Below are 19099 nucleotides of genomic sequence, written 5' to 3' on the forward strand. Positions count from 1 at the left end.
ATAATTTGTTTTATTCCTTTCTACATGAATCTTCTTCCAAATGTTGAGCAGATGATGCAGTACTGGTGAATTCCTATGTTGCACCAACTTTTCATCCCACTTATATAGTATATGTTCAGGTACCTTCTGGTACCAATCTGGTTTTTCCCTTGTTTGATAAAAATCTGATAGATATCTTAATTGTGCTGCTCTATAATAATTTTTAAAGTTTGGTAGCTGTAAGCCCCCTTGTTTGTACCATTCTGTTAATTTATCTAGCACTATCCTCGGTTTCCCCCCCTTTCCATAAGAATTTCCTTATTATTTTCTTTAGCTCATTGAAGAATTTCTGTTAAGTGATTGGTAACGATTGAAATAGTTATTGTATCCTTGGGAAGACATTCATTTTAATGCAGTTTACCCTTCCTATCAGTGTTAGTGGTAATTCTTTCCAATGCTCTAAGTCGTCTTGTAATTTCTTCATTAATGGCTGATAATTTAGTTTGTATAGATGGCCTAGATTATTATCTAGTTGTATACCTAGGTATCGAATTGCTCGTGTTTGCCATCTAAATGGTGATTCTTTCTTAAACTTTGTGAAATCCACATTATTCATTGGTATTGCTTCACTTTTATTTGCATTGATCTTGTACCCCGATACTTCTCCATATTCCTTCAATTTCTCATGTAATTCTTTTATTGATATTTCTGGTTCTGTTAAGTATACTATGACATCATCTGCAAATAGACTGATTTTATATTCCTTCTCTTTTATTTTTATCCCTCTTATTTATTTTCTGTTCTTATCAGTTCTGCCAGTGGTTCTATAGCTAACGCAAACAGTGAGGGAGATAATGGACATCCCTGCCTAGTTGATCTGCTTGATTTAAGTTGGTTTGATATATATCCATTTACTGTCACCTTCGCCAATGGTCCCTTATATAATGCTTTAATCCAATGAATATATTTCTCTGGTAGGTTGAACCTCTGTAGTACTTTGAATAAATAATTCCATTCTACTCTGTCAAAGGCTTTCTCTGCGTCTAAAGCAACCGCCACTGTTGGCGTCTTGTTTCCTTTTACTGCATGGATTAAGTTAATGAACTTACAGATATTGTCCATTGTTCGTCTTTTCTTAATAAATCCAGTTTGATCTAGTTTTACTATTTTTGGTACACAGTCGGCAAATCAGTTTGCTAATAGTTTAGCTATTATCTTATAATCTGTGTTAAGTCGAGATATTGGTCTATACGATGCTGGTGTTAGTGGATCTTTCCCCGCCTTTGGTATTACTGTAATTATTGCTGTTTTGCATGAATATGGCATGTTTTGTGTTTCTTCAGTCTGGTTCATTACTTCCAGGAGAGGAAGAATTAATAAGTCTTTAAATGTTTTATAGAATTCTATTGGGAGTCCATCCTCTCCCGACATTTTATTGTTCGGTATATTTTTAAATATATCCTGTATTTCCTCTTTTCAAAATGGTTTCATTAATTTATTTTGCTCCTCTTCTTGCAATTTCGGTAGTTCAATTTTAGCTAGAAATTCATCTATTTTGTCTTCTTTCCCTTCGTTCTCAGTTCGATATAGTTGCTCGTAGAATTGGGTTATATGTAATTTGTTTGTCCTTTTTCCTTGATGCCAATACCGTTCTTTTAGTTTGTTCTGTCTTAAGCTGCCAAGCTAATATTTTGTGCATTTTTTCTCCTAGCTCATAATACTTCTGTTTTGTCTTCATTATGTTCTTCTCCACCTTATATGTTTGTATTGTTTGTTTTATTTTATTTTTTTGTCCGCCAATTCTCTTCATTTTGTTGTATCTTCCTTTATTGCTAATTCTTTTTCTGTACTTGCTATTTCCCTTTCCAACTGTTCTATTTCCCGATTGTAGTCCTTCTTCATCTTAGTTACATAACTTATTATCTGCCCTCTGATGAATGCTTTATTGCGTCCCATAGTATAAACTTATCATTCACTGATTCCGTATTTATTTCAAAGTACATTTTAATTTGTCACTCAATTAATTCTTAAAATCCTGTCTTTTAAGTAGCATGGAGTTTAATCTCCATCTATACTTTCTTGATGGGATGTCCTCCAGCTCTATTGCCAATAACAGGGGTGAGTGATCCGATAACAATCTAGCTTTATATTCTGTTTTCCTAACTCTGCCTTGGATGTGGGCTGACAACAGGAACAAGCCAATCCTTGAGTATGTTTTATTCTACCCAAATAATATGAGTATTCCTTCTCCTTTGGGTGTTGTCTCCTCCATATATCCAAAAGTTGCATTTACTACATCGATTTAACCATAAATTTGGTTACTTTGTTCTTTCTGCTAGTCTTTTTTTCCAGTTTTATCCATCTTTGAGTCCAAATTAAGGTTAAAGTCCCTTCCTATCAGTATATTCCCCTGCGTATCTGCAATCTTCAAAAAGATATCTTGCATAAATTTTTGATCTTCTTCATTAGGTGAATATACATTGAGCAAATTCCAAAATTCTCAATATATCTGACACTTTATCATTACATACCTCCCTGCTGGGTCTATTAATTCCTCCTCTAATTTGATTGGTACATTTTTATTGATTAATATAGCTACTCCTCTGGCATTTGAATTATATGATGCTGCCGTTATGTGCCCTACCCAGTCTCTCTTTAATTTCTTGTGTTCCACCTCATTTAGATGTGTTTCTTGCACAAATGCTATATCAATTTTTTCTTTCTTCAGTAAATTTAACAGCTTCTTCCTTTTGATTTGGTTATGTATTCCGTTAATATTTAAAGTCATATAGTTCAACATGGCCATTTCATACTTTGTTTATCTTTCCTTTCCGCTTCCTCATCACCACCTTTCCTCCTTATCCATTTCTGGTTTTTTTTGAACACACTGTAAGACAACACTTCCAAACCATAAAATATTTCCACTATTCCCACATCTAAAATTCCCTTAACCCCAAAAGTCTCCCCCCACCTCTCAGAGTTGCCCCATGTCCCTTGTCGGGCAACCACATCTCCCCTCTCCATTTGGATTGCGAACCCGCTCGCAAACGTCAACTGATTTCGCAGTGACTGTTATTCTCTCCCACCCAGCCCCCTCCAGAAAATACTTTTATATGGGAATAGTGCCGGAGGATTGGCGCATTGCGCATGTGGTTCCGTTATTTAAAAAGGGTTCAAGGAGGAAGCCTGGCAACTATCGGCCTGTAAGTTTGACGTCTGTGGTAGGTAAATTAATGGAGAAAATTCTTAGAGATAGTACTTATAAACATCTGGATAGACAGGGTCTGATCAGGAGCACTCAACATGGATTTGTGGGAGGAAGGTCATGTTTGACCAATCTGATTGAATTTTTTGAAGAGGTGACTAGGAATGTGGATGAGGGTAGCGCAGTGGATGTTGTCTATATGGACTTCAGTAAGGCCTTCGATAAGGTACCACATAGAAGGTTAGTTAGGAAGGTGCAGTCTTTAGGTATAAATTTTAAGATAGTCAAATGGATTGAACATTGGCTGAAAGGGAGAGGCCAGAGAGTGGTAGTGGATAATTGTCTGTCAGGTTGGAGGCCGGTGACCAGTGGTGTGCCTCAAGGATCTGTATTGGGCCCATTGTTGTTCGTTATATACATTAATGATCTAGATGATGGGGTGGTGAATTGGATTAGTAAATATGCAGACGATACTAAGATAGGTGGAATAGTGGATAATGAAGAAGGTTTTCAAGGATTGCAGAGGGATTTGGGCTGCTTAGAAAAGTGGGCTGAAAAATGGCAGATGGAATTTAATGCTGATAAGTGTGAGGTGCTTCATTTTGGTAAGAAGAATCAGAATAGGACATACGTGGTAAATGGGAGAGCATTGAGGAATACAGAAGAGCAGAAAGATTTAGGAGTAACGGTACATCGTTCCCTGAAGGTAGAAACTCACGTGAATAGGTGGTGAAGAAGGCTTTTAGTATGCTGGCCTTTATCAATCATTGCATGGAATATAGGAGTTGGGAGGTGATGTTGAGATTGTATAAGATTGTTGGTGCGGCCTAATTTGGAGTTCTGTGTGCAGTTCTGGTCGCCTAATTATAGGAAGGATATAAACAGAGTGGAGAGAGTGCAGAGAAGGTTTACCAGAATGTTGCCTGGGGTTAAGCATCTGGAGTATGGGGAGAGATTGGACAGATTGGGTCTTTATTCTTTGGAGCGTAGAAGGTTGAGAGGGGATTTGATAGAAGTATTTAAGATTATGAAAGGGATAGACAGAATGGATGTGGATAGACTATTTCCGTTAAGAGGAGGAAAGTTTAAAACAAGAGGACATGAGTTAAGAATTAAGGGGCAGAGGTTTAGAGGTAACATGAGGGGGACCTTCTTTACTCAGAGAGTGGTAGCTGTGTGGAATGATCTTCCGGGAGAAATAGTGGCGGCGGAGTCAATTGTATTATTTAAGAAAAGGTTGGACAGGTATATGGATGAGAAGAAGATGGAGGGTTATGGGCATTGTGCAGGGAGGCGGGACTAGAAAGGGGTGTTTGGTTCGGTGCGGACTAGAAGGGCCTAATGGCCTGTTTCCGTGCTGTAATTGTTATGTTATGTTATGTTATCTTCCCACATAATAAAGCTCACTCTCTTAATTCCCCCCTTACTTCCTTTCTTTCCCTTCTTAGTTCTTACTTATACTTTATTCTTCTTCTTTATATGTAATTTGTCATCATTCTTGTTCTTGTTACATCTCTTCATCTCTCTGTCTTGCTTGCAGGGTTCTGCAAATTCTCGTGCTTTCTCCGGATCCGAGAACAGTCTACTTTGCTGCCTCGGGATAACTATTTTAAGCACCGCTGGATATCTTAACATAAATTTATAGCCTTTTTTCCATAGGATCGATTTTGCTGCGTTAAACTCCTTTCTCTTCTTCAGGAGCTCAAAACTTATGTCTGGGTAGAAAATTTTTTTTTGACCTTTTTGTGTTCTCTTATTTTTTTCATTGCCTTCTCCAATATATTTTCTCTTATCATATATCTCAGGAATTTTACTAGAATGGATCTTGGTTTTTGTTGTGGTTGTGGTTTAGGGGCTAATGTTCTGTGTGCCCTTTCTATTTCCATTCCTTTCTGTAATTCTGGCATTCCTAGGACCCTGGGGATCCATTCTTTTATAAATTCTTTCATATCTTTGCCTTCTTCATCTTCCTTAAGCCCCACTATCTTGATATTGTTTCTCCTATTATAGTTTTCCATTATATCCATCTTCTGAGCTAACAGCTCCTGTGTTTCTTTAACTTTTTTATCGGATTCTTCCAATTTCCATTTTAAGTCGTCCACTTCCATTTCTACGGCTGTTCCTCGTTCTTCCACCTTGTCTACTCTTTTCCCTATTTCTGTCATGACCATCTCTAATCTACTCACTTTTTCTTCTGTACCTTTTATTCTTCTTTTTATTTCATTAAATTCTCGTGTCTGCCATTCTTTTACTGCCTCCATACATTCTTCAAAAAATTTCCTATCTATGTACAGTCCATTCCCTTTATCTTCTATTTCTCTGTGCTGAGCTTGATGTTCTCCCTCCTCTTCCCCTGAGTCCACTCCCGAACCTGTATCCTCTACCTCTCTTCCTTGTATCTGTGTCTCTTCTGACTTTCTTGTTGGGCTGTTTATCTCAGTTTGCTGGGTATTTTTTTTATTAATGGTGTCGTGATGTTGATCCTCTTCCTCTGGGCTGGCCATCTGTTGAGTCTCTGATTTCCTTTTTTCATTCTCCTCCTTCTCGTTCCCGTTATTTTCTGTATCTTTTCGCTGGGAGCCATGCTATCGGGTCTTACTTAGCTGTTCAAGCTGTGGAGTTCCACGCAGATGCACGGTTGCACACCTCTGTTTGGCTCCGTGAGCCATCCTTGTAGTCCTGCGCTCGGTGGGTCGCGTCCCCTCGGGGTTTCCACTGACCTCAGGGAGTGGGCTCCTCTCTCCATGGCGGGTCCCTGCTTCTTCATACAGGTAAGGCCTTCACCTTTCTCTTCCGACATCTTTCCTTCTTCTTTTCTTCCCGTTGTTTTTGGCTTTTCTTTCTTTGGTGCCATTTTCTCCACACCTTTATTTTTTTATTTGTTGTGGTTTGCTTTTTCTTTACTTTTTTCCTTCTTTTCTGGAGAGGGCTGGTATTCCCCTACCGGCCACTACTCCATCACGTGACTCCTCTGACTCTCTCCTCTTGACTCATGGGCAGGCAAGATGGTGTCAAACATAGGCGTGGCAAGATGGCCACCCTCCAACTTGATCTGACAAAAGACCAGGATGCACCGATCTTGAGGCGCGGCAAAACATCGGGCACAGGTCGAGCGATGTTTCGGGGTTTGCACATGTGGTCACTCTCTTTGGGTACTCTTTAGCCTGGCAGACCTTCACCCAGTGCCCTCGCTTACCGCACCCTGCCCACATGGAGTTCTTTGCGGGGCATCAGGCGCAGAGGTGCTGTGCCTGTCCACAGAAGTAGCATTCCTGGTCGCGCGTGGGGCTGTGGGGGTCACAGGCCCCCCCCCCCCCATTACCTGGTCCTCTGAAAAGGCGCTGCTTTCGCCTTTGAGGTCGTCAACTTCCAGTGCTGTGGCCCCCTGTTGAGAATGGCTGCTCCACAGGTCCTACCTGTTACTTTGCAAGTCCTGCGCTGGTTTGACTTACCAAAATGCAGGAAACACCTCCCATGTATATGAATTAAACTCCATCTGCCACCCCTTAGCCCATTGATTGAGTTGAACAAGATCATATTGTAATATTTGGTAACCTTCCTGACTGTGTACCACCAATTTTAGTGTCATCTGCAAACTTATTAACTACGCAATCTTCGTTCTCATCCAATTGATGAACACTCTTATCCCAGCAATGCTCCTTGTGGCCCAGCACTTATTACAGGTCTCTAGTCTGGAAAAAAAATAACCCTTTACTACCACTTACATAAAAATACCTGTTGTAATTCCATACTTTTAAATGAGGAAACAATAATTCACTTACTATTTTCCAACAATTTAAATATAAACTAAGCTGCTAATAAGTAACCAGTATTATGTCATCCTTCATATATGTGGCTAAAGTTAATAGTATCTGGTTATGTATCATTAAATTAAAACTCATTTTTCTTTTGATGACCCTAATGAGTGATTCAGCTTGGCCCTCCCCTCCAAAGGCATAATTTGGACAGGTACATGGGTGGGAGGTCTGGGTGCAGATCAGTGGGACCAGACGGAGTATTAGCAACAGTAGCATGGACTGGCTGAGCCAAAGAGCCTGTTTCTCTGCTGTAGTGTTACTGACAGCAACTTTATTCCAGTGTGATGAAAATGAGAGATTCTCAAGTTTATTCCATGATCAGAATGAGCAAATGTAAAGTGTTAATCCAATACCCTCAGTAGAATTCACAAGTTTTTCTATAAGAGAGAACCTTTGAATTCTACTGAGGGTAGGAGTGGACATTCTGAAGGTTCGCTACCCATCCAATCAGTCCCTCCATCCAAGTCATACACAGGCCTCTGCAGTGTAAGTCATTCCTCCGCTGCTGGACGAAAGACCAGAGGCAATTATAAAGACGTCAGGTTTTTTTTAATGAACACTTGAAAGACATTGCATTTACAAGTAACGTACAGGAATCTTGGTGGGTACAATGAACTGAACAGTGGTCTTGTTCGCATCAGCTCTACAATACAATTTAGAAACTGTACATTGGAGCACATCCAGGCGCACAGATTTATGGGGGGGGGGGGTGGGGGGGAGTGGAAGGAGGTATCAGAGTGAGAGGGAAGGGAGGTTATGGCACCCTGCTCTTTAAGCTCAGGCTGGGAACCTATTAGCCAAGACAGAAAGGCAATAATTGGGTTAGCAATGGATTTCGTGTATCGTGCGGACCTGATTAGTTCAATGGATAACTGCTCACACTGCTACAGTCAGGAAGAAAATCAAGTAAAGTTTCAAAAGAGAACATGAAGCAAGTACTTCATCTAAGTGCAAAACTTGTCTTGTGTTAAGCTGGCGTTTAGCAAAGGTTCACCATCAGTCTGACCAATGCTGACAATTTTCTGGAGCTTTATCAGTGAACAATATGGCAATTCCATCAAAACCCAAAATAACCTCTTAGCTTCAGAGGAAAGTGAGCCCCCAATGCCCATCACATCTAAAGCAATCTTCCTTAAATGCCCATCACATCTAAAGCAATCTTCCTCACTAGTCTATCGACACCAACCATACTAAAAAAAACCCCACCATCCATTACTCAGATATTCCAGATTAATCTATGTCTGTAGTAATATTCCATGTACATAATACTGCACAAATTAAATATTATACAGTAAAACCCCTTGTATCCAGCACCTCGGAGGATTTCCAGTTGCTTGAGATTGCCTGTTGTGTGATTGGCGAACTAATGGCGATGTGCGCCAATTTTAAACTTCCATATTTTTTACCTATTTATTTTCCGCAATTATTTTGACAGTTGCTTGAGGCCATCAGTTACTTCAATTCTGGAAAACAGGGCTTTTACTGTACAAGTTGTCCATTTTCAACTGCTGTAAGCGGCAATAAGATGTCCACTAAGGCAGCCCAAATCCTCTAATTAATAAAATATATTACAATTATATACAGGTAACTTACATTATTTTGTATTTGAAAAGACCCATAGAAACGAATCCTGGCCGTTGTTATTAGGTGAAAGCTACATTAAAGGAAACTTTAGAATCGTCAGTCTGCAGTTTGTGGATCCAGTTCTTTCTTTCGGAGAAGTCAGTTCAAAAAATAAAATTCAGGAAGGGAGGAGAAAATAAAAAGGCACGAGTCTAAACCTCTTTGATAGTCCGCTCTTTTGGTGTTGCCAGTCGAAACTCCAACGTGCTCGAGGAGGACATATAAAAGGACTGAGTTTTCCGTTTTAACCTGGCGCGTTTGTTGGCCAAGACAAGGCTCCGCCGACTGGAGTTTATGATTTCCGAAATAAATTTCTTACAGTCCACACAAACTTCCATCGTGCTCCAGTCCTCTATCAGCTCCTTGGGGAACTCCAGATTATCGGTGGTCTTGGACGTTGAGGGAATCCTGAAAGGAATCAGCCTCATGTTAGAGGGAGAAGGATTTGAATCTCGAGACCATAAGACATCAGAGCAGAAGTGGGCCATTCCATTATGAGCTGATCCATTCTCCTACTCAGTCCCACTCCCCTGCCTTCTTCCCATAACCCTCGATGCCCTCACTATTCAGATACCTATGACACAACTCTGCTTTACAGCTATCATCAAGGAGGAGGTAATAGGAAGCATCATAATCAGGAATCCAAGGCTGGGAAATAGCTTCTTCCCATAGGTGATGAGATTGTTGAACAATATCCTATACCCCAAAATATTTATTTTAAATTAAATCTTTATGTATATATGTGATTATGTGTGTGCTGTTTAATGTGTGTGCACTGTGGTCTCAAGAAACAGTTTTGTCTGGTTGTAGGTGTACAGTCAGATGACAATAAACCTGAACTTGAACTCCTCCCTTGGTTATACAAGGGCACGCTGAGAGACATACTTCATTATTAAACATCATACAAAACAGAAGAGCAGACACAGACTTGTCTGTATGTTCCCTGTACATGTGGAGTTGAACATAAAAATCTGCTGCCGCTGGAGTCTAGTGTAGTCACAAAACTCAGCAGGTCATGTAGCAACCATAAGAAGTAAGAGGAACTCAACATTTTGGGTCTGAGCTCTTCATCAGGAAGATTAAATATTCTTTGGCTTGGCTTCGCGGACGAAGATTTATGGAGGGGGTAAATGTCCACGTCAGCTACAGGCTCGTTTGTGGCTGACAAATCCGATGCGGGACAGGCAGACACGGTTGCAGGGGAAAATTGCATTGCTTGGTTGGGGTTGGGTGTTGGGTTTTTCCTCCTTTGCCTTTTGTCAGTGAGGTGGGCTCTGCGGTCTTCTTCAAAGGAGGTTGCTGCCCGCTAAACTGTGAGGCGCCAAGATGCACGGTTTGAGGCGTTATCAGCCCACTGGCGGTGGTCAATGTGGCAGGCACCAAGAGATTTCTTTAGGCAGTCCTTGTACCTTTTCTTTGGTGCACCTCTGTCAAGGTGGCCAGTGGAGAGCTCGCCATAGAACACGATCTTGGGAAGGCGATGGTCCTCCATTCTGGAGACGTGACCCATCCAGCGCAGCTGGATCTTCAGCAGCGTGGACTCGATGCTGTCGACCTCTGCCATCTCGAGTACTTCGACGTTAGGGATGAAAGCGCTCCAATGGATGTTGAGGATGGAGCGGAGACAACGCTGGTGGAAGCGTTCTAGGAGCCGTAGGTGGTGCCGGTAGAGGACCCATGATTCGGAGCCGAACAGGAGTGTGGGTATGACAACGGCTCTGTATACGCTTATCTTTGTGAGGTTTTTCAGTTGGTTGTTTTTCCAGACTCTTTTGTGTAGTCTTCCAAAGGCGCTATTTGCCTTGGCGAGTCTGTTGTCTATCTCATTGTCGATCCTTGCATCTGATGAAATGGTGCAGCCGAGATAGGTAAACTGGTTGACCGTTTTGAGTTTTGTGTGCCCGATGGAGATGTGGGGGGGCTGGTAGTCATGGTGGGGAGCTGGCTGATGGAGGACCTCAGTTTTCTTCAGGCTGACTTCCCGACCAAACATTTTGGCAGTTTAAATATTATCCACAGAATAAATATTATAGAAGTTGTCAATTTTCAACTGTTAATCTAAATCTGATTCCCACTTTCAGGAAACTGAATTATTTGAACCAATCTTTGCTTCAGTCTCGATCACTACTTGTAGTTATCCAGTCACAATAACCAATGTTTCTTCCTGGAGTACATTCTGATCTGAAAAGTTCATATCAGGTACAGCCATGGAAAAAGGATGAGATGTACAACTTCAAACACCTGGAACAAAAAGGTCTGGAAATTCCTCACACCCTGAACTGCCCTGAAATGTTTCTCTTTCCACAGATATGAGGTAGGAAAGGGGGTCATGGAGTCGGTTTCCATAGGTCGGCACAACATCGTGGGCTGGAGGGTCTGTACTGTGCTGTAATGTAGATCAGGGGTGGCCAACTTTTTAATTTTTAACTTTTAATTTAAACGTGCAGCACGGTAACAGGCCATTTCGGCCAACGAGTCCGTGCCACCCAATTAACCTACACCCCTGGTATGTACTTGTGGGCCTGTTACCATGCTGTATGTCCAAACTAAAAGTAAAAGGGTTGGCCACCCTGTTCTAGATGCTGCCCTACACGCTGCAAGTTTCCAGCAGTTTTGGTTTCTACTTGTTAAAATTAGTTTATTTCTAGGGTTGGTTTCTCATTGTGATTTAAAATGCTTTGTTTTCTTTTTGAAAGAGAAGGCATTTGCAGTCAGGTTTTATGCTGGGAACAGCTTTCAACAGAACAAGGAATTTTAGAAAAATATATACATATTTCAAATCGTGTTTCGTTCCGGAAAAAAATTGTCTGGTGACAGGGCAGCACAGTTGGTGTAGTGGTTAGCTCAACGCAGTTACAGCGCCAGCGATTGGGACCCGGGATCGAAACCCGCACTATTTGTACATGTCTGTGTGGATTTCCTCCAGGTGCTCCGGTTTCCTCCCACCTTTCCAAAAAACGTACTGGGGGTTGTAGGTTAATTGGATGCAAATGGATGGCTCGGACTCATGGGCAGAAAGGGCCTGTTACTGAGCTGCATGTCTAAATTAAAAAAAAAAGTTTGAGGAGAAACGAAGGAAAACTGAACATCTGAACTCAGAGCATGAAGAGGACAAATTGGAGAACTGGCGACTTGCAGGTTTTACATTCATTGCTGGGATGACGGAGGAAACAGCAGAATTGAAAGGAACGAAAAAGCATTTTGGTTACGTAACTGTGCTCTTAATGCATTAAAAATAGATTAATGTGAGTCCAACTGGGGAATTTTAATTGATCCAAATCAGGTGATAAATCCAGTATCTGTTGTTATGACACTCTCTGTTTGTTGTTGGCTTTTTTTACTTGCCTTGAGCATGGCAGCTCTTAGCTACGCATTGAAATGACCTAACGAGCTGAACAGTTCAAGAATGATCATGAATAGGCACTCAATATCAGGCCTTCCAACAATGTGCAAACCATCATCAAATGTGAGCATGGAATTACCAAGAATACATCACATCTGACTAATCTGGATCAATTCTTTGTGGTGGTCTCAATGGTGGATATTGATGACACAGATCCATCAGAAAGTCTTTGACTCATCTCCCAGAGGAGAGTGACCCACTCTCCGGTCATTTGGAAATCCTGATGGTTCACCAGGTGAAGCTTGTTGAGCTTTCTTCCAGCGTTCCCACTCATCGTAGACTCAGTAGCCGTGCTCCCCACTTACTGGGAGCCAAAGTGAAATTCACCATAGCTCTAAGTTTCTACAGTCCCTTTAAACTCACCAGTGTCCATTCCCACACTCCCTTTAAACTCACCTAGCTGGTTCCCACACACTCTTTAAACTCACCAGTGTCCACTCCTACACTCCCTTTAAACCCACCTAGCCGTTTCCCACACTCCCTTTAAACCCACCTTAGCTGGTTCCCACACTCCCTTTAAACTCACCTACCTGGTTCCCACACTCCCTTTAAACTCACCTAGCCGGTTCCCACACCCTTTAAATTTACCGAGCTGGTTCTCACACATCTTTTAAACCCACCTAGCCAATTCCCACACACCCTTTAAACCCATCTAGCCGGTTCCCACTCTCCCTTTAAACCACCAAATGGTTAGTGTAGCAGTTAATGCAATGGCATTACAGAGCCAGTGATCCGGACCGGAGTTTGAATCCCATGCAGTTTGTGAGGAGTTTGTATGTTCTCCCCTTGTCTGCGTGGTTTTTCCTGGGGGGGTTCCGGTTTCCTCCCATGCTGCAAAACATTCTGGGGTTGTAGGTTTATTGGATGTAATTGGGCGGCTTGGGCTCATGGAACAAAAGGGCCTGTTACTGTCCCATTTTCTTTATCTCAGAAACATGAAGAACTGAGCTCTTTCTGAAACTGCACTGTATCTTGTTGCAATTTAGGAAAATGAGGAGTTTGGGGGGGGGGGGGGGGACCGTTTTGAACTTTTAAATTTAAATTTACACATTCTTCTTCTTTCTTTGGCTTGGCTTCGCGGACGAAGATTTATGGAGGGGGTAAATGTCCACGTCAGCTGCAGGCTCGTTTGTAGCTGACAAGTCCGATGCGGGACAGGCAGACATATATAGCATATAAAAGGCCTTTTGGACACGAGCCTGTGCCACCCAATTGATCTACACCCAGGTATGTTTTTGAAGGATGGGAAGAAACCGGAACTCCCAGAGGAAACCCACGCAGACATGGGGAGAACATACAAATTCCTTGCGACAGCATTGGAATTGAACCCTAGATCCAGTCACCGATACTGCAAGAGCATTGCGCTAACCGTCCATTGAAAGGCATGGATGGGGTAGATATAGAAAGGTTGTTCCCCATGATGGGAGAGTTTTGGACAACTTCAGGATTGAAGGACCCCACTTAGAACAGAGATGAGGAGGAATTTCTTCAGGCAGAGGGTGGTGAATCTATGGAATTTGTTGCCGAGATCGGGTCATTGGGTGCATTTAAAGCAGAGATTGAAAGTTTCTTGATTAGCTAGGGCATCAAAAGTTACGGGAGAAAACTGGGGAGTGGGAAAATGGATCATCTCTGATTAAATGGCAGGGCACTCTCGATGGGCTCAATAGCCTCTTTCAGCTATGTCTTAACTTACTTGGTATGCCATGCATGGGACATCTAACTGGACTGCTCGCAAAATAAACTTTATCACTTCACCTTGGTACACGTGAAAATCAATTTGAACTTAAACTTAATGTGTTGCTCTGCACATTTGAGAATTTTTACTCCGCATCCACAGGCCTAGTGATGGCACTCCCTGTTAATAATTGCAGCGATGGAGAATACTGCAAAAACTTAATGGAGGCAGAATCAGAGACAAAGTTCAGATAACCTTGGACCAAATCTCATCTGTTGCCTACCCCCTTTTCACCAATGTCCCCATTCATGTTGCCTGACAGGACAAGTGTTCCCAGCCATTTTATTTCAAGTTCCCAGCCTCTGCAGTATTTTGTCACAGAACTTATGCAGCACATTGGAGAACTGAAGTACGACTCAATGGTGGGGGGAGTGTGGGATGTTGGTGAAGGTACCTCTCGAGACCCTTGTGCTGTCCTTCCTGACGCTGTCGGAGGCTTGTCGCCCTCTCCGGTTTGATCACTTTGCCCTCTTTTGGCAAGGCCGACGGTCCCAAGGAAAATATGGGGAGATTGCTGTAGGGTTTGGAGGGCAGTCGCATCTAGATCATGAACACAAAGGGGAGCCCATTACAAGTCCAGTTATTGACAGAAGCAGAAAATGAATAAACTCAGATATAAATCTCAACAAATAGAAACATACCTTCTTACAACACTGTGAACACACTGGCCTGTGGAGAGATAACCGAGTCTTAAAAAAATGGTTGAAGAAAATCATGCTTATTGACTAAACTAAACTTGCTACTGGAAACAGGAGTATCTACAACGATGAGGAGTTTTAATACTGTGCTACCTTTACAATTCCTACCACTCACAGTTAAAGGGGTGTTGATTACAAAATGAATGCCAATGTATCTAAAAGATAGATCATTGCATTGAGCAAGGCCAGACACTACTTCCACTGAATATTACTGAATTATTTTTGAACACTGCCTGTTGGGTTGCATGATTAGCAGAGCGGTTAACGCAACGCTACTACAGCGTGATGGAAAGCCCACGCTGAATGGTAAGGCACCTGAACAAACTACAGCGCCAGCGACCCGAGCTTGAAAGTGACGCTGTCTGTGAGGAGTTTGTGCGTTCTCCCCATATCTGCGTGGGTTTCCTCCAGGGGCTCCGGTTTCCTCCCACCCATCAAAAATGTGAGGGGTTGAAGGTCAATTTGAGTTATTTGGACAGCACAGGCTCGAGGGGCAGAAGGACATGTTGAATGTCTAAATTTAAATATTTAACACTCAGCTGGTCGAGCAGCGTCAGTGGGAGATTGGCCTGTCGTTCCTCAAGCAGATTGTGCTCAGCTTCAGAGTCTTGCAGCTGCAGTCTCTTTTAATATTTTAAATTTAGACGTACAACACGATAATAGGCTCTTCCAGTCCACGAGCTCAAGCCGCTTAAATACATCCAGTTATCGTACAACTGCACCCTTCCCCCCACCATATATTTTGAAGGGTGGGAGGAAACTGGAGTGCCCAGAGGAAACTCATACAGTTACAGGGAGAACATACAAACTCCTTACAGAGTGAAATTCGAACTTGGGCCACTGGCGCTGAAATAGCGTTGCACAAACTTTTACACTAACCGTGCCGCCCTGTACTCGTGTGTCTCTGTGTGTCTCCAGCACTGAGCTAATATCAGGCAAAGTTCCATGGTGATGTCCCACTCTGGGCCGATGGATGGTACTCTCACCCATGTCAAAGGTAAGACCCATTGCAGTACAGATTGAGTGCTGTACTGTCAGTGATGTCTTGTTTTGAATGGGTCATTTTAACTGACATCTTAACTCTGTCCTAGATGCCTCGGAACTCTTTCAACAGAGCTCTTCCAACGTTCATTCCTTAATCATTTGCTCAAACTGTTATGTGGTCATTGTGTGCTGTTTGTGGGAGTTTGCAGGGCATAAACTGTTTGCCCTGTATCGCGCATTACAAATCTGACTACCCGACAAAAAGGCTCGATTAACTGAAGATTCAGTGGAAGATCCTAGACAAATGGATTTTTTTTTTTTTGCATTTACACACCATCCTGTGATTCAGTGATGAAAACTACTTTCTCTAGGTCCTAAATGTGGTATTATGTCATGGTTGGCTGTTGCTGGCTGGACACACCTCCAGAGACCGATCCTATCCATAGCCCCTTGCATGCTCCCCCTTTCTCTTTGCTTTGATCAATCAATGACGCTGATGGTTGTTCCAGCTTCACAGCTCCAACCTTTTGTGATTATTGTTGGTGCATCACTAGTCCAAACACAATACTGGAGAAAACCACAATGCAGGGCGGCATGGTTGGTGTAGGGGGTTAGCACAACGCTGTTACAGCACCAGTGATCGGTGCCAGGGTTCGAATCTCGCGCTGTCTGTAAGGAGTTTGTATGTTCTCCCCGTGTCTGCGTGGGTTTCCTCCAGGGTCTCTGGTTTCCTACCGCCCTTCAAAGCGTACAGGAGTTGCAAGTTAATTGTATTTGGGCTCGTGGTCCAAAATGGCCTGTTACCACGCTGTATGTCTAAATTTAAAAATTTAACCTCAGCAGGTCAAACAACTTACATTATATAGCAGAGATAAAGATACATAACCAACGTTTTGGGTTTGAGCCCTTCATGAGTAAAATGTAGACAGGCACTCGAACAAAATTGTGGGGGAGGAGGAGCACAGTCCCACAGGGGATGGAGAGAGAAAGGGGGTGGAGAGCTGAAGGAAAGGTGACAGAGGGATGGGGAAGAGAAGGAGAACGGAGAGTTGGTTAGCAGAAACCGGAGAAGTCGATATGAAGGCCATCCGGCTGGCGAGTGCTCATTTTTGGCCCACATTTTGCTTGTACCTTGATGAAGCCTGAAACATCGGTTATCTTTGCTACAAAAAGTGTGCTGTTTGACTAGCCTTGTGTTTTCACAATTTAAATTAGAGATGTGCATGAGACGGGAACAGAAGCCAGAGAACTTACAGGATCCCACGGATGGGAGAGAACACAGAGCTTGGGAAGGGGAAGGCTATGGGGAAGTATGGCAACAAGAATGAGCAGAAACAATATGGGAGCTGCTGCTCAAATGGGTAGGGTCAGCTTCGTGTCAGCTAGGTTAAATTCTCAGTGTAAGCCCCACTCCCACAATACGAGTGCAAAAATCTGGGATACTGTTCTAAGAGAGTATGAAGGGAGTGCTGTTAAACAAGAACGTCTGCAGACGTGATTTTAGTAAATACTCAGAAGTGCAGGAGCAACTCAGCAGGTCACGCAGCATTCCTTACATAGAAAAGATATTTAACGTTTCAAAAAGCCGGCAGGTGCCTAAATAAAAAGATTGGGGGAAGGGCAGGGAGAGGACCTCACGCCCATAGGCAGAAGGCAGACATGAGTGGGAGGGCAGGAGGAAAAAGATGGGAAGTGATAGGGGAGGGAAAGGCATTGAATGGATAGGCAGGGGGTGTGGAGCTTGAGGAAAGGGGACAGAGGGAAAGGGAAAGAGGGAGGGAGATGGGGAAGGGCCTAATAGAAAGCAGAGATTGATGTTATTGCCCTCTGGTTGGAGAGTGCCCAGATGAAATATTAAGTGTTGTCCTGTCCGAGGTACAGTTTTCTGAATGGGCTATTAAACCAAGTTCTCAGTGATGTAAAAGATCTGAGGGAATGACCTCAAAGAGGATCAAGGGCATTTTCCTAGTGTCTACTGTTAAAAAAAAACTCTCGCCATTGTTCTGCTGGTGGTGGACACAAGCAAGCACAGGGCTTGCTGTGAGTTAAAATGTGGGCAACAAAGTTTGACAACTTCAGTGAATGAAAACTTCCCATTCAGTGACTTACAGTCACCTTACATCGAAACCTGGAGCTACTTCACGTCATACGTTGGGGATGATCGAGCAGCATCTGACGATGCAACAAAACCAAAAGTGCATTTTATACTTTGTTCCTTAACAGCTTATCTACATAGAAACATTATAATGATAGGATTCTATAGCCTTAAAACTAGAGAAAGATTAAATTAGACTGTTATCTACCGGTATATAAGATGTGAAATCTTGAAATGCAGCTCATCAAATCAGCTCCAGCTCGTCAATCTTTCCTTTACACAGAATGGTGCTTAAAATTAATGCCTTCATGGCACACCAACATTCTAGACATATTATGCTGGCGACACACGCCAGATCTAAGTGGCGGCAACCGTAAATAGGCTCTTGACCTTGTTTGGCCAATCAGTTGTCAAAGCATGAGCATGGTTGGAGTGGGGGGGGGGGGGGGCGACAGAACAAAATCCCCTCTACCATTGACCTCACAAGTTTTCTGCAGTGGTCAGAGGAGTCGCCGAGTCGAAGCCATGATCTGTCTTTGAATGCATTCACCTGCTTGCTTCAACAGACCTCATGGAGACTTGCTGTAAACAGAGTTGGTGAAGGCCTGGGAAAAGGACTAATATCCTGCTTTTTGAGGGAGACATTCGAGGAAAGGGGACCATCAGGTCACAAAAGAAAAAAGCTCAAACCATTAATGTCCAAAATAGATGAATAGTTTATCAACTATAGGAACAATTGGTAGTACACATCACCAGTTATTTCTTGTTGATTAGTTCACCTCTTCAGAGAAATTAGGTGATAATAGGTGCCAGGTATTTCCTATATTTGGTAACCTTGTCATCAGTCTCTATCTGAAATAAATAAAGCAACTAAAAGACAAGATGGGTGATAAGAAGGATGTGTTAAGAAGGCATAAGGCAAACCTTTTACAGAACTGGCAGGTGTACGACCAGGTGAAGATAGAGAACCTCTTAGTTCGGCAGCAGAAACATAACTGCAGAGAAAGCAAGAGTCATACTTAATTACATAATCATTAAGCAGCTTAGGGCTAGAAATGTAACTTTATTAAGCTTTTACGTCTTGTTTAAAACAAAAGGAGAGACCTTGGGATGGTGGGGGGGTTACTGGCTGCTTGGATTGGTGTATGTCTTTCCTTCCTTCAAAAACCCAGAGCAAAGTGTTCAACTGGGGAAGCCCTGATTTTAACCCAGGGCTACAGAGCATAGCCCCTCTCATTGAGAGAAGGTGGCCAGCTGCACTCACAGACTGGCTTTGGTGGCTGGTGAAGCCACACTCCCAAGGTTCAACAGCTGTCACAGCTATCAATGTTCTTGAATTGGGAAAAAAAAGGGGAGGGGGGAACTGAACTGCAGATGCTGGAAATCTGAGATAAAAACAGAAAACATTGGGATTGACCTTTCAGATTTCTGCTGAAAGTTCATTGACCTAAAACATTCTCTTTTCACAGATGATGTCTGACCTTGTTTGCCCTAACCCTAACCCTAACCCTGCTGAGTTACCAGAGCAATTTTTGTTTTTGCTGTCATGAAAACAT

General features: G+C 42.6%; 1 protein-coding gene across 3 annotated transcripts in view; it reads right to left on the minus strand.

The window, feature by feature from the left end:
• The window catches only part of LOC138755807 (protein spire homolog 1-like), a 230648-nt gene that overhangs the window by 6062 nt on the left and 205487 nt on the right, over window positions 1–19099 (minus strand). For 2 of the 3 annotated variants that reach the window (XM_069922451.1, XM_069922450.1), the window contains 4 exons: window positions 18468–18538; window positions 14408–14435; window positions 14161–14306; window positions 7530–9033 (listed from right to left, as the gene is read on the minus strand). In XM_069922451.1, the coding sequence (XP_069778552.1) occupies window positions 8778–9033; window positions 14161–14306; window positions 14408–14435; window positions 18468–18538 (501 nt within the window). In that variant the 3' untranslated portion in view covers window positions 7530–8777. Of the gene's footprint in view, window positions 1–7529; window positions 9034–14160; window positions 14307–14407; window positions 14436–18467; window positions 18539–19099 lie in introns of those variants that run through there. The other variant, XM_069922452.1, reaches the window with a different exon arrangement.

The sequence above is a fragment of the Narcine bancroftii genome, chromosome 2, assembly GCF_036971445.1.
Source record: "Narcine bancroftii isolate sNarBan1 chromosome 2, sNarBan1.hap1, whole genome shotgun sequence".
Classification (NCBI taxonomy): Eukaryota; Metazoa; Chordata; class Chondrichthyes; order Torpediniformes; family Narcinidae; genus Narcine; species Narcine bancroftii.